Source organism: Cinclus cinclus, chromosome 6 (assembly GCF_963662255.1).
Source record: "Cinclus cinclus chromosome 6, bCinCin1.1, whole genome shotgun sequence".
NCBI lineage: Eukaryota > Metazoa > Chordata > Aves > Passeriformes > Cinclidae > Cinclus > Cinclus cinclus.
In genome coordinates this window covers 11,322,284-11,346,191 of record NC_085051.1, presented here as the reverse complement: position 1 = coordinate 11,346,191, position 23,908 = coordinate 11,322,284, and the positions used below count along the sequence as shown (strand labels likewise).

Below are 23,908 nucleotides of genomic sequence, written 5' to 3'. Positions count from 1 at the left end.
AAAGAATAAAAATTAGCAGAAATCTGTGGATGGTTCTAGTCTTCATCAGTACAGAAAACCTATCTTATGATTTCACCCATGAAAATTAGAATTTCTTCCTACAGTGGACTTTGCTCATGTGTCCTGCTTCTGGCCCTGCACTTTAAATGACAGCAATGTGTTCTGGTGTGAACATCCTTTGTTTGGCCACAGAGACAATGTCTAGAGCTGTTTCCTTGTGCAAAAATCCTGCAATAACTTGAATGACCAAAATGGTGTGAATTTTCCATGGGCAGGATCTGCATGACATGCTGCACCAGGTGGATGCTGGACAGCCCAGGGCTCCTGAAGGAATGTAAGGCTATCTACACTGTTATAATGTTGGCTGCAATAAATGGTATTTTAAGTGACACATTGGAATCTGAGTGCCTTTCTTATTGGAATCACAATAAACCAGCACCACCTGGTACAAAACAGTTGTCAAACTGTACCTTCCAGAAGTATTTCACTAGGAGTGCTATTTTTGTTCTGATGATGCAGTTGACTGAAGACTAAAACTGGGCAGAAAGTTACTTTTCCCCCCTGCTGTTTATTGAGTTTGGGATCTTCATGGTTCTGCGTGAAATCCATGAAAATAAAACCTTCAAGGGATCATGGCCTGTGTTGTGTGAATGACAGTCACAGTGTTTCAAGCAATGTATGTGAGTTACAGACAGAAAAGTATGAGCTTTTCTATCAGTTGCAGGAAATAGTGCATGCAGGAGTCGTATTTGTCTGTCAGCCTCTATTGGAGCCTTATTGTCAGCCTCATTTCTATTTGGGCCTAGGGCTTCAGTGCAGTTGGGGTTTGGATCCTGGCTGTGTTGCTGACACGATTTATGGTATTTGCTGTTCAGATTGAAATGCAGAAGACATCCATCCAGATGTACAAAAAAGCTATTCCACACCTTCTCTCCCCAAAGCCGGTCTGAAGAGGTATTTTTTGGCTAAGTAGACCAACCAACATACCACCTAGCCAAAAAAAATAAGGACTCCATATATGCAAAAAGAACCACTGAGATCACAGCAAATACATCAAAAATAATAATTTGCTTTTCCTACAACACAGAAGAACAGAAGAAATTATGCGTAAATGTATTTTGTTTTAGTAATCTCAGCTGAAGTCCTTGCATTGCTGCTGTCCTTACCAGTGCTTATTCCCAACCAACAGCACTAAAGAGGACTTAACACAAAAAACCGACTCCAAATACCCAACAACTCTCACAAAATCTTCCAAGAACACAACTCCTTGCTCTCAATCATGATTTGTCTGGCTTCCTCTCTGGAGGTAGCGGAGGTTTTTTTAGCTCTCCCCCTGCACTGGGATTGCACTGCACTCTCTCCAGCTGTGCATAGCCTTCCTTCCAAGCTGCTTTTGGGCCAGAAAAATTCCAAGAGGAAAGCTGCTCTCCTTAGTGTGAGGTGTATATCCCGCTGGGAGCACCGGACCCGAGACTTTCATGAATTCCATTCACAGACTGAACAGTATTCCTGTTCTTCAAAAACCCATGATTTTCTAGGGGGGAATTGTTTGGAAAGATAGAAAAGTATCAGGCTCGCTGATAAATTCGCGACAGCTTTCGCTACCACGTAGTGTGTGTGTATCCAGCAGCACGTCACCATGACAAGACTGCTTTATTTACTCTCAGCTGAAGTGAAAACCCTGAGCAGTGTTTAACTGCGCCGAAGTAAAGTGACAAACGTTAATTTATTCATCCACGTCACAACGAGCCATCAGAAATCCACCGAGAGGGACAAAATCTCGCACTTGTCCATTTAACCGTGCGCATTTGCTAAGAAGAATAAAAGGCAGACCTGCGGTCGGAGGGGAAGCTCTGCAGGCCGCAGCAGCAGACGCGGAGGGCAGGGCGCTCCAGGCCGGGCGCTGCTGAGGGGGCTCCTCCGCCGCCGGGGCGGGACGCGGCTGCCGGGGCGGTGCCAGCGGGGCTGGGCCGCTCCCCCTGGGCCGCCCAGGCCGGGACACAGCGGCGGCGGCGAGCGCGGGCCGGGAGCGGGCCGGCCATGGTGGGGCTCAAGGAGGAGCTGCTTAAGTCCATCTGGCACGCCTTCACCGCCCTCGACCTCGACCGCAGCGGGAAGGTCTCCAAGTCCCAGCTCAAGGCAAGCGAGGGGCGGCGGGCCCGGTGGGGTGCGAGGGGCCGGGAGGCGGCGCGGGCGGTCCCCGCCGAGCGCTGGCACCGCGGGCACGGGGCGCGGGCTGGGACCTGCCTGGGGCGGCCGCCTCTGGGGACACACGGACGCTCGCTTTCGGGACTCTCCTGGGCGCTGCGAATCGCCTTTTCCCCACCATTCGTCCCACGGCACCGCTGTCCCTGCGGGCCCCGGCCACCTCCGTCCCGCGGGAGGCTGGCGCGGACCCGTCCTGGAGCCCGGGCAGGCGCTCCTTCCTCTCCGAGATGTCAGTGCACAAACCCTTGTTGTGCTTCTGGTTCGCTTTCAACCGCGTGTCCTTGCTACCCTTTCTGGCCAAAATCTTTTGTGGGGTAGCCACAAGGTCCCATCTATAGGGGTTGGCTGCGTCCAAGTGAAATTCACGGCTTGCCAAGGGGAGAGAGAGGTTCTACAGTGCCCTCTTATTTGGATATAAACAGGAGAATTAGTCAAGAGGCTCCAACTGTGCCATTCTTTCCTTAGCTTATACGCTGAAGTAGTGTTTGTGCTCTTAAAAGAGCTCTCAGGCAGCTCGCTGAATCCAGTCCCATCTTGGCCCTGCTTTATGGGACCGTCTTGGCCTGGGTATAATAGCAGGAATCTGGCTAAATAAATATTTTGAATAAGAACGCAACACCTGTTGACACTGGAGACTGTGAGTCCTTGTGCTCGGTGCTGGGGCTGCGTGGGTTGCTGCAATTAGGCGAGGTTTTTGTAGGATTAACTCCACCAGCGACAGTGGCCGTGCTCTGGTGCCATTTCCAAGCGTGGCTGGTCGCTCCTGGACTTTATTTTTAGCATTATGTAACGAGGGTCCCGGGCCTGGCAGCATGCTGCAAGCAGCCTGTTCCTCTTCTTCTTTTCTTCTCCTGGGGCGATCGTTGGGCTGTGAGATAGAGCCTGAACTTGGCCAGAAAGTGACCGCACGCAGGATTTGGGCGAGACGCCAGATCTGGCTGTGAGCTCGAGCTGAAAATGTGTGCAACCTCTCGTGGTCCACAGGTGCTGGGCTGAATGAAATGGCTAAAGAAACTCCCAGTGTGCTGGTGGACTGGTACAGTGTCATCCAAAAAAGCAGGGCTTTTTGTGTTTGTGCAATTCTGTGTGTGTGACAGAAAGGCTCGTGTGGGAAGTGTCAGGTGGAGTGCAGAAACAAATGTGAAATGAAGTTGCCACCTTCTCCTGTGGCCACCAGGAATTAGTTTTCAGGTAACAGGAGGGAGTAGAGGGCATTCTTACATTGACACCACATTCAGCATTTGCCACAAAAAGTCTAACTGATGGTCCTGCTGGGGAGAAAAGGTGTGCAGGGTGGCAGTAGCCCCACATGATTAAAAAGTGCAGGCAGGACAGCAAACGAGAGGTTCCTCTGTGATAGAGATAGGGCTATGTTGTCCTGAGGAGGTATTTCACAATCAAGTGTTATCATCATCATGAGGAAGATACAGCACTCCTATAAAATGGAGAGATGATGCTTGGAGGTCAGTAGAGATCTGTAACGTTAGAAAAATATGCTTAATAATTTAGTGGAACTGCTGTTTTTAAAAAAAACTACAAAACCCTATTTGTTTTGTGGGAATTGCAGTGTTGTAACCTGTTGAACTCTTCCCTTCTCAGTAAGAAAAGTTGGCAATGTGTTTTTGGTTTGTGTAATCCAGTATAAGGTGGTGCCATCACGTTGCAGGGAAGTTCCTATGGACAATATGTTTGGTTGTTAAAGGGAGTGATTTCTAGTTACTCTGCCTAGAAGTGACCTTTGATCCTTCCGTAAAAATAAATAATTAACTTTAAATACTATGAGAAAAACAAATGTGTATCTCTGTATTGTGTAGTTGAGGCCCTACTGAGAAGGATTTGCATCACACATTTGTTTTCAGAAGATCTAGAGCAGATGGATGGACGTGAGTCAGTTTGGACTGTTTCATAGTCTGGAGAAACAGCAAATGCTTGAGGGCAAAAATGGGACTTGCTTGGAATAGTAAAGATGTCATGAGATGTCTTTTATCCATTTGTATCTTTTGTATATGTTCTGAGCTATGGAGAGAGGAGACAGTCAAATCAGTCCTCTCTGTAATTTTGAATATTGTCTTCTTCCAGTATGCACTGATTTGTTTGTTTGTTTGTTTGTGTTTTTCTACTTGTCTTCAACTGGTAGGCTTCAGAAGTTTTACTGTTATGCTGGCTGCAGCTCTTAGTCATTTTTTCTACATCACCAGAAACATTTGTGTATTCTGTTCTTAAATTACAGCTTTAAAGCTGGACATAGTCATTGTTTTGCCAGTGTGTTTTTTGGCAAGTTCAAACACTGGTACAGCAAGGCTCAGGTGTAAGTTCTGTGTACACAGTTACAGCTGCTGCTGCTGTTATTCCAGCATGAGCTGCATGCAAATTACTTCCTTTCCTACACTTAGATCCAAGTTCATCTTTCTTACTGTCTACAGTTTTAAAATGAACTTGTTTTAGAAGTTTCTCTAAGGTGCCAGCATTAAATCCGCTTTTCATCTGGATCTGGAAACACTGTAATTTTAAATATAGTTCCACTTGACAGCCAGCAAAACTGCTTGTAGTGTGTGTGTGTGTGTGTGTATGATTGGATCTTGGCAAAATCCACCACTTACTTTTTACACCCTCTCTGGGAGCTCTTCCACACGTTGCTTTGTGACTTGTCTCTGCTTTGGCAGCGAGTTTATTTTGGTGTTCTTGTTTTGTTTTACATGGTGCATTGGGGTGTATTTTCTAAGCCTTGGGGTATTGGATTCCTGAGTGCTATTTGGAGAACGTGGACGGTGAGCCACATGTGAAAATACTGTCTCATTGTAACTTTGGCTGACCGAAACTACTTAGAAAATTTATACCGGTCTGTTCTCGTGTCTGGGGTGTTAAAGGCTTATTATACCTTTGCTTTGCCTTTCCCCTAAATGTGAAGTCGGTGGCCTGTGGGAAGAGGAAGAATGGTGTAATCTGGGGTCAGAGGGATGGTCTGAGCAGAGAGGAAGACCTTGAACAATGTAGCGAGGCAGGGGCAGGGTTGGGAGCCTGCGCTGAGTGGGCAGGACCCCGGCCGGACAATCGGCTTTGTGCAGCGGTGGAGGGCAGTAGGAAATTAGTCACCGTGACTCACGGGAGCAGGGTCTGCTCTGCTGCTGTCCACGGGGCTCAGAGCGTGTGCGTTAGGGCAGCCATAAGCAATCCTGGCTGTAGGGTGTGAGGGAGGGATGCTGTTCTGCCAGGAAAGCCCAGGCAGCCTGTAGACTAAAACAGGGAGCATGAGGAGATGATGGGGCCATGCTGCTATGCTTGGGAGGAGCAGCCCCCAGTGGATCCAGCCTGTTTAACCTTGAGCCAGCCTGTGCCCAGGTGGCCAATGGTATCCTGGCCTGGATCAGCAGTGGTGTGGGCAGCAGGAGCAGGGCAGGGATTGTCCCCTGTGCTGGGCACTGGTGAGGACACACCTCGAGTGCTGCGTCCAGTTCTGGGCCCCTCTGTTTAGGAAGGACATTGAGGGGCTGGAGCAAGCCCAGAGAAGGGCAGCAAAGGTGGTGAAATGTCTGGAGCACAAGTGCTGTGAGGAGCAGCTGAGGATGTTTAGCCTGGAGAAAAGGAGGCTCAGGGGTGACTTTACCACTCTACAACTGCCTGAAGAAAGCTTGTAGCCACGTGGGGTTTGGTCTTTTCTTCCAGACAACCAGCAAGAGGACAAAAGCTTAAGCTGCACCAGAGGATGTTCAGGTCGGACATTGGGAAGAATCTTTTCATGGAGGGGCTGATTAGATATTGGAATGGGCTGCCCAGGGAGGTGATGGAGTCCCTGGAGGTGTTTAAGGAAAGACTGGATGTGGCACTCAGTGCCATGGGCTGGTTGATATGGTGGTGTTCAGTCATAGGTTGAACTTGATGATCTCAGAGATCTTTTTCAGCCTAATGGTTTCTGTGATTCTGTTTGATCAACTGTTTTCAGGAAAGATGTAAAAGAAAGGTGCAGTACATGGAGTATGTTTACAGGGAGCTCTTCCTAAGGGCTGGGAGCCCCAGGACAGAAAGGAAACTCCCTTGGCAACTTGGGCAGATGCAGGCTGACACCAGCATGTGACTGGAGGCCAAGGGGGATTGTGCAGATGATGAAGGCAAAAGGAAGGGTGAGGTTGTTGAAAATGCTGATGAGGGGTGTGCAAGTGCCCAGGGGTGAAAGGAGTGAATGAAGGAATGGGAGCTGATGTGGGTGAAGGGCACAGGTGTCAGGAACCTGGGCTGGTGGAGGCTGGGCTGGAATATTCTCATCCAGCTGAGAAAGAGGCTGCTGCAGTAACCCCAGCTTTAAATAATGAAGATCCAGGTGGGGTATGTGCTGCCTGAGGGAATAGGGAAGCTGTACCTTTGGGATGTGATGATGCAGGATATGGTGTGTGTACCCTGGATGAAAAGACCTGGTGCTTGTGACAGGGGGCTTACAGGATGCATTACTTTAGCACTGGTCATAAAAGAAAAAGGGAAAGTGCTTGTGAGTAGCCTTATTTTGGCTGGCTGGCTGGCTGCTGACATGGATGTTAGAGAGAGATGAGCCAAGAATGTCTTGGAATGAATTCACACAAAGCCACTGAATGGATCTGGGATGCCAACATTTTAAAATCTGTAAAAGGGACAAGGAGTGGGAAGACCCCCCTGAAAGATGGAAAGAAAAAGAGAAAACTACCAAGAAGCTGACAATAGCTGCCGCAGGATTAGTCTGCTCTGATAATACTCCCACTGTCATGTGGGCCAAATTTTTTGTCACTGAGCAGTAAGTAGTCTAGCAGATCCTCCCTCTCCCTGTAGAAATGCAGATCACTTTTATGGACATGGTTGAATGGGACTACTCTGATGGTAACAATTCAACACCTGCTGAAAGTTTTGGAAAGTGGGAACTCAAGAGGGGAGCAGCAGAGTAGACCTGAAGGTAATGCAGCATGAAATAGGGCATAAATAAAGTAAATCCAAAGTCTGTGATGACCTTTGGTGTTCACCTTGCTTGTATTTGTATTTGGAACAGGACATCTTCAGTGTTCCCAGGGAAAGATGGGATGCCACCAGGCATCTTTCTTACAAAACTTTTCCTGAAAATGGAGAAGTTGTTGTACCCAGAGTGTACTGGTGTCATAAACCCCCCAACAAGTGCAGGCTGCTTGTGCTGTCCCAGACTCCAGTTTGGTGACCCCCCTGTACCTACGTGCTACAGCAGAGTTGGCTGGGGCAGGAATTGGCTTTGGCATGAAGGTAAATTGCTAAACATGCCATCCAGAGCATTGTAAATGTGGAAGGAGAAAGCTGCCTAGAACCCTGTGGGGAAATAATCCTGACTGGTGCAAAACTTCCTCATGGTTGATGTAAATTCTGCAAGGCAAGGTGATTTTTTTGTACCCCAATTAACCTAGTGCTCAGCTACTTGGTTTTGGTTTGTTTTTTTTTCTAATTTTAAATTGTTAATTAACATAGAGTGTCTTCTGGTCCACATAATGTGATTTGAGGGAACAAAACCAAACCAAACGAGACCTCAGGGCAGAATTTTTCTGTCTTACCCTGCAAGTGAAGAATTCAGCAGGCACTTGGCCGCGTTAGAGAACGGCAGGCTTTGGCAGGCGCCGAGGAATTTCCTGAGTTATGAAAAGAGAGCACTGGGCACCAGAGAGATGGTAGATAAGGCAGATCTTAGAAAATCATTGAAAGTGGAATTCTTTCCTGGTAAGTTGGTCACTTGATGTGGAAACCACCTAGGTTTCTGACAGCCCAAACACAGCAAGAGCACCAAAAAAAGGACAAAAGACAAGTATGTAGAAAGGATATGATAAAGTATTTTATTTAGATTTTTTATTGACTTTGGTAGTAAGCTGAAATCTGTTATGCTTTTAGAATACTTTTATTAGCTAAGTATTTTTGTAGTTATAGTATTAGCAACTACAGTGTGGTTGGAAAACAGTGATCATCTGTCTCTCTCAGAAACTCAAGAATCCCTCAGACTTCTATAAATAACAACGGAAGCCTTTAATAGAAGGGGAAACACACATGATAGTACATTCCCCCGACCCCCTATGTAAATCACATGGACTCAAATACTTGATCTGATGTGGTGGTTAGAGACAAGAATGGATTGAAGTGAAATATACTGTTGATGGAGAGTGGTGTGAAATGTGGTAACTTCTAAATGCTCTTTTGCTGCTTTGGGAAGTGCAGCTTTTGTTGTGCTGTAGCTGATGCTGTTTAACTGTTTTTAAATTTCTACACCTTATTAGCTCTAATGCTTTAGTGTTAGCATACATCAGTGTATTTCTCATGGAAAAACCTTCTAAAAGCAAGTTTAACTTCTGAGGTATGTGGAGAGGAATTCTCCTCTGAACTGAATATACATCTCAGGCTATCTTTGTAATATTTTCTGCTAACTAGCACTTAGATTCTACTGTTGCCTTATAATGCATCAGAATAGTACATTTTCTTTTTTTCTTAGGGGCAGGTGGGTGGGGGAAAGCCCAGACATTTTAAGTGTGTAGCTTTGGTTTGATTTCCTAGGCTTTGACAACTTCAGACTTTCACTTCTTCTTTTACAACTACTCCATCTTTGACCATTTTATGTCTACTTACCTGTGTAGACATGCTTACAAGTTTTCTACACATTTGTGGTTTTTTTGCTGTTTTCTCTTTGCATCATTTGTGTTTGTTTTTTTAAATTCTATACAAAACCCACAAAATTCAGTTGCTCTTCGTTCCATGTAGTTGTTGATTTAAAAAAAGAAATAATAGCACTGGCAGCATACCTTTTCAAAAGATGTGATGTGTTTTACCTCTCTGTAATTTTTTTACACAAGGGAGAGGGCTCTCCAGTGCTTGGGGTGCAATGAGCAGCCTGTTCCAGGTCTGACCTGTCTCCAGACAGTGTGAACAGCCAAAGGGATGTTGGTTTTGCCTTTTCCTGGGAAGTGCTGGCACAGGAGTCACTACTGCCTAGGCTCTGCCTTCCTGTTGGTTCCGAGGCGTTGGTCTGTGCTTGCAAAGCACAGCTCAGGCTGAAGAAGTTGAGATGTGCTGGCTACCAGTTAGTTTTCAGTAATTCAGCACTTCCTTAAAATTAGTGAAGTGTGCAGTCTCTTCTTGAAGGTCATTTCTCAAGAACAGACAGGAGTGTTAGTGGGTGTCAAGTTCGTGACATGCTTCATGCAAATAGCTTTTTTAAAATAAAAATTTGAGAAGCACACCTAAACCCTTCCTCTTTCTGTAACATTACTTTGCTAGCTGAAACATGGGGTCGATGTTGAGAAACAGCCCAAAAGCAAGCAGATGAGAGAAATCCATAGTTAATGCTTTAATCTGAATAGTCTTCTCTGTGTAAACGAAAGCTACATATTGAGTTGTTTTCTCTGTTACTCATTTTCACTAGATATAAATATTTATAATTTCAAAGACTAGGTGTTTGTGGTTGTTTTGATACTTATCTGACTTCACTCTGCAAATATTATTCTGGTGTTCCTGCATGCCTCTCCTGGTTTTCAGCTGCATGAGAATATATGTACAAAGGGGAGCTTGTGTAGCTCCATATGCAGCTCTCTAGAGCTGGACCTCTCTGTGCTCACATTGCTTCTGTAACATGCACTTCTCTGAGATCATCAAATCAGGATTCTTTAGTTACGTTTTGCTTTCTGACAAAACTTTGTGGGGCAGAACTTGCGGTGACATCGAAGTGTCACTTTGCACATTGCTTTGGAGTCACAGGTCTGCTCTGGAGGGAACACAGCATGGTTAAGGCTGACAGCAGTGTCACTGGTTTCTCTTCTGCCCTTAGGTCCTTTCTCACAACTTGTGCACAGTGTTAAATGTTCCCCATGATCCAGTGGCCTTGGAAGAGCACTTTAGGGATGATGACGAAGGACCAGTTTCCAATCAGGGTTACATGCCTTATCTAAACAAATTCATCTTGGAAAAGGTAAGTTTTGAATTCTCCTGCTCTGTGCTTTCTTGAATCAGTTTTTGTTAAGAGTATTTTTGTGGTAACTGGTGCATGCAGGAGGCTGCTGCTGGTGTGAAGACACTGGTTGGGCGTGTGTGTGTGGGGTCTGGGCAGCTACTCTGGAGAGCCTGTGCCTAAAAATAGAAGGGTGCACTGTTCTCTACCTCTTCTCTCCTTGGTTTCTGTTTCCTGTCACATCTGGCCCTTGCCTAAGCTGTGTTAATGCAGAACTGTGCTCATATCAATAAACCACCTCAGCTTGAATTTATCCAAAAGTGTCTGGGGGCTATAGGTTGTCCCACTTTATACTGCAGCTATTACAATATTGTCACAAACTCCTTTGCAAACAAAAAGGGTAAAAATATCTTCACTGTTTGTCACAAAGTACTTTCATAAGTAGATCCCTTCAGGGAGTTACAGTGGGTGACATTAGGGCGTGTTGCGAAGTTTCGTCTTGCAGGTTCTTTCCTTTCATGTCTGAGCATTCTTCTGTTGTGTCTTGTTTCAGGAGAAACTCTGCAAAGCCGGTGGGACTCTCTCCCTCTCCCTCTCCCTCTCCCTCTCCCTCTCCCTCTCCCTCTCCCTCTCCCTCTCCCTCTCCCTCTCCCTCTCCCTCTCCCTCTCCCTCTCCCTCTCCCTTCCTCATTCTAAAATAGGTGGTCACTGGGTTGGAAAGTTAAGAAACCCCAAACAATGATCTTCCTGCACTTTTTTATCTGTCTTCTGTTCACATACTGGGCCGGACAGCAAAAGCAGCTCACATGATGGAAACATCAGCTTCAACACACTGATTTCTTGTATACTTGAGGGCCAGCCCCAGAAACCCTCAAACTTGGATGTTGTGCCTTCAGAGATATAGAGCTGTTTGCTCTCTTTTGTTATGTGAAAAAGTCCTGAACTGACATACTGCGGAGAGGTCCAGTGCAGCAATTGCAGATTATGCATACTCCTCAGCCCCGTTTGCTGATTTTTGCTCCTTCATTTAATAGTGGTGGAAAATGTGATATATATATATATATATATATATATAATGCAGTCTGGCAGCTTACATCTAGCAGAGACTTATCAGCTTCTCTGCCTCTCTAGTCTGTGTTTCTCTCATACCCAAAGAGTATGACAGACACCCTAAGAATGTTCTGTTTGATGTGTGGCAGATGTTGGCCTTTAGTACATGTAAAGGTACCTCATTAATGTCTTGGTTGTTTGATGCTGAAGAATCCTGCTTTGTCCCTAAGATGCTGTGATCTCCTTTCTGCTCCATCCTGCCTCTCTGAGATGCTGTGGAGACCAAGCAGTCTTCTTTCTCTAATTCTGGGAAAAAAGAAAAAGCCTTAATTTGTTTTGACTGAAGGATTACAGTGAGAAAGGCTGAACCACAGTGGGTTAATTCTCTTTGTAGGCAGTAGCAAGCCATTAAGTAAAGAAAACCCAAAAGAGATATGTATGGTTTTTTCAAAGATAAAAATGCTCTGCTGTTAAAAGGTGTTTCTAGGGAGGATAGTTAGGGAAATGAAGAGCAGAATTGCATTTAAGTAATGCTTTTATCTGCAAATGACAGACCTGGCTACATAAGTAAGTACGTATGAAAGGGAAGGGCATGACTCTCTATACTTTCTTGTTTTGTTTTATTCATATACTGATCTGGCTTCCAGTGATTGCCTGATATATCTGTATCATCAGTTAATCTTAAAAGATGGAAGTGTTAAGGAACAGCATTAAATTACATGTAACTTCATGTTATTTGATCTTGACTAAATGCTTGTAAACAAGAAAAGTAGTGAAGTTGTTTGGACAGAAGGCTATCTTTTTGGACAGGAAAAATCTTGACTGTGACTTCTCTTCTTTTAGAGATGAGTTTACATCAGTGCCAAAAGACACCATGCAGTGGGCTGAAGTCACTGATTCATTGCATGTCTTCTTTGTTTAAAACAAACAAGCAAAAAAAAAAAAAAAAAACAAACAAGAAACTCCTTCTTTCTTTTTTTTTTTCCAAGGCATAATCTGTTATTTTTGATGGGGTGATTGTAGAAAAATTGCTGTTAGTGTATTCTAGTAAACAAAGCTACTAAAGGAGTGAGGCTTTATACCCCAGATACACAGGAAGTTCTCTCAATTTCCAGTCATGCATTTTATGGCAAATTAATTGATTCGAGCAAGAGCCAGTGGCTCAAGAGAGGTTTTTTTGATCCTAAGATATTTTGCTTTAAGACATTCATAAAATATTTAAAGAATTATTTCTTGAATTTCTTTTAAAATAGTTATAGTTAAAATAACTATGACTTAGAATTTTATTGAGAGGACTTTGTAACCTTTGGAAATAACTTCTGTTCTTAAATGCTGTTGTAACTTCTTATATTTTTTTTGGTGCTGACTTACCCTGCAGTAAAGCCTCCTTATATAGAACCAGGGAATCATTGAGAAAGGGAGAACTGTCAAGAAAGACAAGGTAGTTAAATGAGGTACATTTGCTGCAACTAATTTCCTTTATCTGCATAGATAATTTCAATAAATTATTTGAGTAATTAGTATTGCCTGATGGATGATTTCCAGTGTTATGCATCTTGTTACTCAGCAGATAGATGTATCTAGAATTTTCTTGCATCTGAAACAAAACCTCTCTTTTTCTGTAAATGTCTCTTTCGGGGGGGAGCTGTGATTTGTTAGTACAATGTTCTCATAATTTGTTTTACTTGGTTCCTTAACCATATTTTAGCACATGTTGTTATTTACAATGTATATCTTTAAATACCAATTTGAAAAGTTTCCCTTTCAGTAATGGCAGTGGTGGTATTTTACAGCAATAATATGCCTTATTTAAAAAGGCTTATTTAGAGCAGGGGAGAGTCCTGCTGGGAGAGACGAAGAAGGACATTGTTCAAACCTCAGGTTATCTCATCTTCCAGGCAACTTCATGAATGCAACTGCCAATGCTCTTTATATTTTTGGAACTGCTTGGAGAGCCAAGGGTTGTGTGCTGATGTAATTACTGTCCTGAATAACTCCTAAACAGTGTCTCTTTTCTGGATGACACATGGGCCCCATAAAGTCTGTTTCAGAATCAAGTCTGGATTCTGAAAAAAGGGCTTACATGTGTAAAGTGGGATTGCTGGCACTGTGGGACCTATTCCCTTGTGGTAAGATGGTTCTGAAATCTCCTGCTCAACTGCTGCACAGTCCTGGTGGCAGGCACATGCTGCAGGTGACCTGGGCTTTGACAGGAGTGTCCGAGGTGCCTGTGCACCACCAGGACATTTCCGAGGTGGAACCACTCACTATCAGGGTGGTAAAAGGGCTTTTAGAAAAGAAGTCACAGTTCATTGGGCAGAGTGCAGAGGACACAGAAAAAGCACAGGCAGGAATAGCCAAGGACTGAAGTGCTGGTGAACAGAATGAAGGAATTCTGACTTCTGGCCCTTCATCCAGAGGGTTTGGTCAGTGTTTCATTTAAGTTCCATGCTTCTTGTGCAAACAAGACAGATGCTGAACTTGTGGCTGTAGCAGCTCTGGCTCCTACAGCTGCCACCTAATTCAAAGGACAGCTGTAGGCTCTTGCATCTCCACCCATGTTGGTGACCTATGCAAGCATGCAAAGTCTATGGTTTTTGTTCATAGCCTCACTTTTATGCCTGGAGACTCTCCTTGTCATCAGGTTGGTTTCTTGTTTGCTTCTGTCTTTCTGGTTTTTTATCCTTTTCCCCCTCTTTTTCCCCCTCCACCCACATCAGTTCATAAACTTCCCAATCTGTCACTGACTGAGCCAGTGTGGTGTAGTCACTGTATTTGACACTTACCAAACTGGATAGGAAATCATAACAGTTTGCATCAGTGTTCTTGAAGCATCTGATATCTGTGGTTTGGCTTATCATAAAAAAAAAAAAATCAATCAATCGAAGATCATTACTGGTCTCACTACCACAAGAGGTACAAGAACCTGTTTCTTAGATATGTTTTCCAAAATCTCAAAGGGGCTTCCATTACAGTGCCAAACATGCCTTTCTCACACTCCAGCAAAGAAATAGCATTGCTAAGTTGTGGGGAGATAATAAATAGGTTTAATGTATAACTTAAATGAGGGTTTACAGACAAAACAGTAAATTAGAGCTCTTGCCTATATATAATTCACAGATCTGTAGATGCACCTGGTAGGTATGATAAAGGATAATGAAAACAAGGGGAAATTTTGTATCAATGAGGTGAAGGTTTGCAAGCCTGAGAAGAAGATTTTAAGTGGATTAGCAATTGAGGAAAAAATTATTCTGTGTTTATGAATACTCTGCAAGAGTTAGTTTGAGTAATGTGAAGTAAAAAACGTATTAAAAGTCCTTCCCAATTGTTGCTCCAATATCGCTTTTAGCATATCTACATGTGGGTTTGGCTATGCTGGTTTCCAGATTTGCTATATAAAATCTCAGTAAGTCAGTGCAATGGGAGAGCAGCTGGAACTAAGACAGTTCTGGAGATGGTTTGGAAGGTGATGTGCTAGAAGAAACATGGAGTGCACTGTAGCCTCCTTTCCACTGAGTCAGGGTGTTACTATTCAACCAGAAATTGGAGGTTGGATGTCAGTTTTGCTGAGAGAAATTCCTTTTTAACCCCATGCAGGAAGTCAAACTAGGTTGCTAGAGTGTTCTTTTTGGGCCTTGATGTTGCATGCAAACTACAGTTTTTTGCACTGCTTTTTGTATGATGAAGCCTGGTAAATTTTGTCTGTCTGCTATTCTGTGCCATTCATGCACGTCAATTTTTTGTTGTTGTTCAATTTCTTCTCTTTAGGTTCAAGGAAACTTTGACAAAGTTGAATTCAACAGGATGTGCTGGACTCTCTGTGCTAAGAAGAACCTCTCTAAAAGTCCTTTGCTGATTAGCGAAGAAGATGCATTTAAAGTGTGGGTTATTTTTAACTTCTTGTCAGAGGACAAATATCCTTTAATCATTGTACCTGAGGAGGTAAGAAACAAAAGCTTAAACTCTTTAACATCAGTTTCCCTAGTGTCCCAGTTGAACTGGGTAAAGTTCAACTCTCTAGAGATTTAAGAGGAAATATTGTTTAATTTGAAGCTTTTATTCACCTCTTTTTGTATTGTAAGGCCTCAGATGCATTTCTCTCTCTTTCTGGGTGCATCTATAGGGATTTCAACAGGATACTTGAGACATTGATACCTTTGTTTGTCTGTCATTTTAACAGCCTGGACAAAACAGGATAAACAGGACATGCATGGATGTGATCTTTAATCACTGCACTTGCTTATAGGTGGTTGCAATTTTGCAAGGTCAAAACATCCATGTGATTCTGAAAAAAACATGCCCCCCATCTGTTCTGTGTTACTGTGATGCAGGATTACAGGATGAGTCTTCAGTCTCATGTCACCCTCCTGATGGAAAGGACAATACAAAATTTTCTGATGGTGTCTGTTTCTGATCAAAACCAGCCCCTGAACACTCTTGCTTGAAATGTCTGAAGACATAATACCAGAGAGATCTCTTTATACTTTTAGTTCATGAACAAGTATTGGTAGCACTCAAATAGGTATTTTAACCCTAAAGCAAGATTTCGGTATCTCCACTGTTCTCCCCTTTGGGATGGGTGGGGAAAGAAGCAGAAAGATCAGAACTGTTGGCATAAATAATCCCTTGCAGAACTGTGTACACATATCCCAGTTGTTTGCAATTCAGCACTGGAGGACTGAATAATAAATATCTGCAAATTTTTGAACAGCCAGGGACTAAAACAGTCTGATTAATATGCCACTAACAACATAACTGTGGGACTCCAAGGTGTTGTGCCAAACCCTCAAGTACAGATAACTCTCCTATCAAAATAAACTGTTCCATTTTGCGTTCTCACTCACTTTTTAGCAGAAGACTTTCACTTTGTACATTTCTGGTTTTGCCAAACCTGGCATGCTATATTCCCATGAGAAATGAGACAGTCTTCTTGCTTGCTTTCCCATTTATATCTGTTGGTTCTGGGAAACAGGGATCATGATTATAAAAGCTAAGAGAGCTCCTTTCTTAGTGGTGCTATATTTGGCTTTGTAGGTCAGAGCCACTAATAAATGCCAAAACTGGGACTCAAATCCACGTCTCTGGTTTGTCAGTGTGTTCCCCAGTGTTCAGCCTGGCTTACTCGTGGGCAGACATTTCACATCTCCTGAATTGCTGGCATGGGTAAAAGCTTCAGCCCTGCCAGCTCTGGGGTGTTGCTCCCCACTCCTTCTCCACCAAGGAAGCCCCAGATGGGTGCAGGCTTCTGTGGCTGCCTTCAGGTAATGGCAACGTGTCTGTGTGTTGGCAGATGTTCTGCAGAGTCATCACTGAGCTGAGGTTTTCCAGATTTTGTATGTGCTGTTTGCTTTCCTTCCTATCCTTAATGTCCAGGTTAACCTGTATTGCTCTTCTGCTTGGATTATTTAAAAAATTCTGATTATGGATCTGTGTCTACATCTCCTTGATTACAGAAAGATTTAAATTGTGATGTTTGTTTAAAGAAAGCTTACAGAGCCTGGCTGACAAAGAAAGGCTCCTCTGTTCTTATCATATACAATGCCTGTATTCACTCCACCTTCACTCAGACCACGCAGGTAATGTAATCAGCCACTAGAGGAATGCTGCCTGTTGAGCACACTCCTTTCTGATTTGCACTGCTCCTGCATCAGGTTCTCTGTACTTCTGGAAAATTTTTCATTTACTCATCTACTCTTCGTTCAAAATTCCCGGAGTGAAAACGCAAAGTCTCAATTTCAGTCAGTTTTGCATTTCCTCAGATACTTTGTACCTGCCTTTTTTACAAAGTGGCTTGGAGGTCATGTAAACAGTGAGGAGATTTTTGCAAAGTGGAGGACAGGAGAAAGGGGATTGAAGCACTGCTGTTTGTGCTGTCAGTGTTTTGCTGACAGCAGTGTAAACCTCTCCTGTGACTAGAGCTTCCCTTCCCACCCAGGGAGCAGGCTCCTGCCCTGCCCAACTGCTGCTCTTATGGTTGGCTAGGAATATTGCAGTGCACAATCTACTGCAGTTTCTGGCTCAGAGATCCAGCTGTTTGTGTGGGATCCAGCTGATTGCCCTCCTTCCTCCCTTCCACTCCCATCACATTGTTGGCTTTTTTTGGTTGTGTTTTTTTTTTTTTGTTTTGTTTTTTTTTTTTTTTGGTTGTTGTTTGTTTGTTTTCCACTTTGTAAGTAATACAAATACTTTGCACATGCTTTCAGGTTGAAAGGGTGATTCACCTGAAGATTTTTTCCTCCTACCTTATGGATGGCAAGACTTCTTAGGTCTCCAGTGAATATATTAGCACAATTTCATGTAGCTATAAGGATGCCTTTTCTTCCTCCTTGGAGCAGCTGCTCTTTGAGACGTGCCTGGGAGCCTGAATTTCCTCTTTTGTAATTTTTAAAATTAGATAAGTGGTTTCTGCAGTCATTTTGTAGATTTCATATCTCATATCTGGAAAAGCCTCCTGCTTGAGTGAAGTTTCACCTTATTTGCACTGTGCTGAATATTGAAGCTGCTGTTTCTCCTTCTTGCCCATGTCATGTACTTTTGCACTGGTGCTGCTGGGCCTTTCCTTTTAGATAGCTGAATGTGTTAGGGCTGTTACCCCCAGCTACAAAGTGTAAGTCTTGATTCCCTGCTGGACTGTTACCCCCAGCTACAAAGTGTAAGTCTTGATTCCCTGCTGGAGTGTTGAATGGGCAGCAAGTGAGCTGCAGCTCATCCAGAGGAGGTAAAAGAGGCTGCTTTAGAAAGGATTCAGAGATGCAGGCTGAGAAGAGCTTTAGACAGAGCAAAGTGAGGAAAGGAGTTTCCAGGAAATCTGAAAGCAGTGGAGAGGTGATGCAAGGGCCAGAAGTTGCTTGTTTATTAGAGGCCAGGCTGAAAGCCAAAGGCAATGACTAGCCTGTGCTCCTCACCTGTCCTGGAAGCAGGGATGTCAGCCCTGCACTTGAGGGAGATAAGGTTTATAAAATCTAGTGTGGAGAAGGGTTTGGGTTGGGATGTGCAGTTTTGGAATGTGACTTCAAGCTTGAGAGGATCCCTCTGTGTCACAGGGGGACACTCAGGTGACACAGAGAAAGGAGCTGGTGGCTACAGGCTCCAGTGTTCCTTCTGCTGCCTACTGGTGGGCAGCTGAGAGCACTTGGAAGAGCTGGGAAAGATCAGAGATCCATGAATGTCTGTTTTGCAAAGTCCTCATGTGCCAAGGCAGAAAGCAGGGACTGGGTGGGAGCTCCTTCCCCTTTTCACAGCCAGATTTTCCATTAGATCATCTGAGATGCAGATATCCAAGTTTATGTTTCCTTCAGCTCTTGCAGGCATTACGTCTTCCATGAGAAGGATAAATTGAAGGAAAAATGGTGGAGAGGCCTGAAGCCATAAGAGGAGTAATATTTCTATTTTGTCACGAGTTTTCCTTACAAGTCACCCCTTAGTTGTTACAGACTCATTTGTGTGTCTTGGTATTTTTTAACCAGGCATTTTCTGTTTTATAAAAAGGTTTTCAAGCACTTCCCCTTTCTTATTTCAGGACATGTGGCTGCAGCCTTGGGAATGCTTTATCAAAGCCTGAGAGCTGTGGTGTGTGGTTAGTTGTGTTTCTGGGACATTCTTCATGGTGAAACTCAGAGATATACACACTGCAAGCTGCATACTCAGTGTTGTAATCCAATGTTCACAGTCTGTTTCAGATAAGCCAAACATACTTGCTGCTTTTGGTTTCAAGAGGAAAGGTTTGTACAGTCATTTTTCACTTATCCTCTAGTCTTCAAATTTATTAACAGACAGCATTTCTAATCCTTTGAAGAGAACTAAGCCTTGTGTTGCTTTTTGTGCGTGTCAAAATGAGGTGATGTTTTCTTAGCCTGAGGAGGTGAGAATCTTACCCAGTGGTGATTTTTCTGGAGTGTGTTTTTCATGACTATGTTTGCTTCCTTGTTCTGCATTCTAGTACCAGAAACTGAAACAGTGAATTAAATACTGGGAATTGACCCTTGACCCTTCAGAAATGGAATCAAAACTGATATAAAGAAAATGAAAGCTGCTTGTGTGGGGTTTTAATTGACCCATGATCTCCAAAAGTTGATGACAGTGGTTAGGAAGATTTTTAGTCACTTGCAGTAGTCATTTGGTTAGGAAGACTTACATCAGTTCTTCCCATTTCACTGCCTTCTTCCTTGATTGCTGCATGAAATGCAGTTTTCAGCTCACAACAGCAGGTTGTTTCTTTAGTTTAGTACACTTCACTTAGCACTGATTTAATTTTGAAAAAAAAAAACAAGGTAGTGGCTTACACTGGATAATGAACACAGTTTTGCTGGTGGAAAGGAAGAAACAAATATTTGACTTAAATGTAGGTGATGTTCTGATGGGATGAAGAAAAGGAGTTGATGATGACTGTGAGAGGGGATATGACTGCTTTCATGCCTGTGGCCCAGAATTTGTATAATGTGAGTAGGCTTTTGACATCTGCTCTGTTAATATCACAAATAGTGAATAGTGTGAACTGAAATATGAATAGTGTGAACCAGACTAGCCTTGTCTGCTGTGCTCTGCTGGGCATGAATGCCTCCTTGGTAATATTTTTCTCATTCTAAGAGACCCACTCGTGTATCAGAAAAATGTGTGAAAAATGTATGATTCTTCATTCCCCATGGAAGCAGGAATACCTGGAAAAAGGAAAACAAATAGACACTGAAACATGGGAAAAAGAAAGCACCTCTGAAGGAAGCTCCTAAACAAACTCACATTAGAGCTCTGTTCTTTGTTACTGTATTTGATTTCTCTTAGCAAAGTTCTGGCTGAAAAGTTTGCTGATTTGAGATGGCAGCTGGTTTTGTAGTATGGAGCCACTGGGTCCCTACTGGTGTATGTAGTGTTAACAACTCCCTGGTATTTTTGCACCTGTATTTTGCATACTTATGACCTGAAAGCAAAAGTATTTTGCATACTTTTGACCTGCATCAGAACAGCAGCAAACATCACTTCACTTTTGCTTTTCAACATTGCCTTTTAGCCACAAGAGTAGAGTATATTTGAGACAGGAGATTGCTTTAGTCAGTTATTTGGTGTGTTGACATGTTTCTGTGGAGGAGGGGAAATGTCATTTGCACTCAGAGCTTCCTCATTTGAGCTCCTGATGAGCTCAGTGGTTGCTATTTGCTGTCACACTGGTGCATCTTATTTCTTGGTATTGACCTCATACTTCCATATTCATATTCTGTGCAAAAGTCACTGTTGCTGTTGAGCACATGGATCAGATAAACATTTTTCTGTGAACTTTGGTTAGCCATCCATGTGGCTGAATTCAAGATAAACCTTTAATTTTTTGTTGCTGTTTTAGAAATTGAATTGTAACATGCACAGATCATTTTTCAGTTAAGAAGAGTTAATGTAGTTTAAAATAATGAGTATTTTATGTACTTTAGTGGGATTATAGGATATTTGTGGTCATGTAAGTAACTTGTAGATGGGGGTTAACAGGCTTAAATGGTTAAATCTATTCTATGAACCAAAATAAGATAAAATGTGTACAAATAACACTAAAGAAAATGTGTTGACTTATTTTTATTGTATGATATGATAATGTGTACTTGCCAAGAGTTTTGCATTGCATCATTTCTAGACCATTAGTTTGATCCACAGTCCATTAGTTCAATCCACTATTTATTTATATGGCTTGAGAAAACTGGGAAAAAATTAATTCAGGTATGCTCTTTGTGTGTGTGTGTTCCATTGTCTGCAAGTGAGACCTGGTACTTTTATATAATTACCAATAATTGACCAAAGGAATTTGTGAGCTGCCATGCCTCAAGCAGTGTAAGAGGTTAAGAAATTCTAGAACAATGCATTTTAAGAGTTCATATTTTATTTTATTTTTTTACTATTATTACTGTGTAGCATTTTGGCAGTTATATTATCTAGCTAATTAAGTCTGAGTTATTTTAGCTTTCCTTCCAGGTAAAGTCCAGGATCCTAGTCCAGAACTGATGCTGCTCAAAGGGAATGAGCAGAGTGGCAGAATGTGTTTTGAACATGGGTAAAAAACCTAAGGTTTAGGAGGTTTGCTGTGAAACAGCTTTTCAGTGCTTCTGTTCTTGCACTCCATGGAGGCTTTTTTTGGGTTGTTTTGGTTTTTTTTTCTTATAAAACTTGTCTGGAGTAGGAAGTAAGCTACTTCCTGCCATTAACTGAATACTGAGGATTTAGGTAGTCAGTGCTTGAAAGCCTTGAATTATTTTTTTAACTTGAGCATTTTGGAGAGTGAAAATCAGCAAAGCTTATTTTAAAGACTGTGGATTTGAATGCCACTTCTGTAGAGGCCTGTTAGACCATATCTTTGTTAGTGAGAGCTGCATGAAGAGCTAAAATATACTGAAGTGTCTTACTCAGTGAAGCTGAAATGAAAAACAATGCTCTCTACAACTTCTGGAGGCATATTCTGTGCCTGGTATATTCTGGGCTGTCTTCTCCTGAGAGAGACTTGAGAGGATGTGACAGCTACAACTTGGAGGTGTGTGCACTTCCCGTTCATTCAGTGGAGCAGGAACTTTCCTCCTGGCACTTGGCAGCTTCTCCATTTTGCTGTAGCATTACCCTGGAGTAATGGTACTCCTGGGAGCAGGGGCTGTGACACCAAGAGAATCACTGAGCTGAAATAGTGGGCAAGGCACATCCATCTGCAGGGTGAAGTTGGGAATTTACTGTTCTGCTACACTCTTGTATTTCCTGACCACAGACATGTGGGAAAGGAAGGGATTTGGCTCTGCCTGTTATAGGAGAGAGAGAAACAGCAGCCACAATATATTGAGGCCTGGGTGTCCTTGTGGTGAAATGTATGGGGACAAAAACACTTCTTTATTTCTCTGTACTCCCAAATCTCTTGCACAGAGACTCAAAAGCCTATTAGACTAGCTAAAAGGTGACTCTTGAATTGTAGGAAGAAGGCCCTCACCAATTATTTTGTTTAAAGCATCATTAAAAGCATTTTGCATGTGCTGGAAGCTGCAGATAGGCTTAGTTTAAAATACTGCAAATGAGCAGTCATGAGTTTAAAACCAACATAAAAAACAGACTAAAGAACCCCAGCCTTCTTTGCTTCTTTGCCATTCTTGTGTTTGTTTTGACTAGTTTATTGGTGTTATTATCCTGTTCATGGTTATGCTTACAGAGTGATGAAAGATTAAAGGACAAGGAGGATTTATTGGGAAACAAAAACAGATGTGTAAGATTTGATCTTTTATTTCTTTTGATACAACTGTCAGGATTGTGTCCAGGGAGGAAGTGCCTTAGAGTAGAGAGAGGGGTCAGGTGTAGATCATACCTTGGTCATTTTTCATTTCACTTCTAGTCCAAACAGCCTTATTTTCTTTTTTTTTTTTTGTAATTTGTTTGCTTTTTGCTTACAAAAATACTTTGTGAAACTTCTTGCTTTCTCATGCTTCAGTCACCACGGTTTGGAAGCCATTGCAGGGAAGGTCCCATGTGTTCTGTAGGAATCTGAAATATTAAATGAGGCTGTCAGGTTCCATTCTTTGTTTTACTGTGAAGAGAGTAGCTGAGGGACAGGCTTGGTAGTCAAGAGTTCAGCTGAGACAGGAGCTTAAAATCTTTGTTCATTAAACCACCTATGTTTAGGGGCCTACATGTGAGTGTAGGAAACTCTCTGTAATGGGAGTCTCTGGAGAAAGCTCTGAAACACTTGATTTCCATGCCTGCTGCAAATGATAGATTTCTGTTTGTGTTTCTGCACAGATTGAATATTTACTTAAAAAAATCACCGAAGCAATGGGAGCAGGCTGGCAGCAGGAGCAGTTTGACCATTACAAGATTGCTCTCAACACCAGTCGAGAGGGTCTTTCTGCGTGGGAGCTGATTGACCTCATTGGAAGTGGGCAGTTCAGTAAGGGGATGGACAGGCAGACAGTGTCCATGGCAATCAATGAAGTCTTTAATGAGCTCATCCTAGATGTACTCAAGCAGGTAAGAACCACAGAGAACTAATGTTTTAAAGTAGAATGTTTTATTACTTTAATTAGAAAAATGTTCAATTTGTGCTCAAATTTCTTTACCCTATTGAATGATGAGCAGGTGGAAATTAGATAAATTATCCATAAAGGTTCTTTAATATGAGCATATTTTTATAAAAGAAATTGTGCTGCTATTCAGACTGTTGTAATTGTAGCAGTATTATGAATGAGTTGCTTCTTGGGAGAGCTTGCTTTTAGAAAGCAAAAGAAGTGGGCTCTGACTTGAAGTTTGGCCTTTTTTACACTAGTACCAGCTGCTTGTTAGTTCACAGAATAGCTGCTTCATGCTCTCAGTTCTGGTGACAGCTCTTCAGTCTTTGGAAATGTTTTTCTATAGTTTCAGCTGTGCTGTAGGAAATGCAGTTGTGCTGGGCACAGCTTTGTATTCAAACGAGGGGGTCTTGACCATGGTATTGCTCCAGCTGAAAGGTTGGCTTCTCAAGTGCCCCACTTCAACAGGGCAAAAAGAGGTGGAAGAGCTCCAGAGAGCTCTCCCTTCTTGTTCTGCTTAGCAGGCTACGTGACTGACAACTTATTTACCTGCACTCACACTCCAGAAGTCCTGATAGCCTTTGTATGCTTAGCAAACTTCTTCAGATTTCCAGTGACTGGATTATCAGTTTAGGAATGCCTTTAGAACTGCATTTCTTTCATGGGAATTGGAAGTATCACAGGGACCTGAGGGGTCCCAGCAGAGTTCACCTAGAGAGCTCTTTAAAGTTGACTT

At 42.9% G+C, this 23,908-nt stretch overlaps 1 protein-coding gene across 2 annotated transcripts in view; it reads left to right on the top strand.

Annotated features, from left to right (window-relative positions):
• The first annotated feature begins 2,040 nt into the window (after positions 1-2,040).
• Positions 2,041-23,908, top strand: part of SWAP70 (switching B cell complex subunit SWAP70) — a 35,098-nt gene continuing 13,230 nt past the window's right edge. Inside the window, exons 1-4 of one of the 2 annotated variants that reach the window (XM_062494286.1) lie at positions 2,041-2,139; positions 9,995-10,135; positions 14,933-15,106; positions 22,907-23,134. In XM_062494286.1, the coding sequence (XP_062350270.1) occupies positions 2,041-2,139; positions 9,995-10,135; positions 14,933-15,106; positions 22,907-23,134 (642 nt within the window). The remainder of the gene's footprint in view (positions 2,140-9,994; positions 10,136-14,932; positions 15,107-22,906; positions 23,135-23,908) is intronic. The other variant, XM_062494287.1, reaches the window with a different exon arrangement.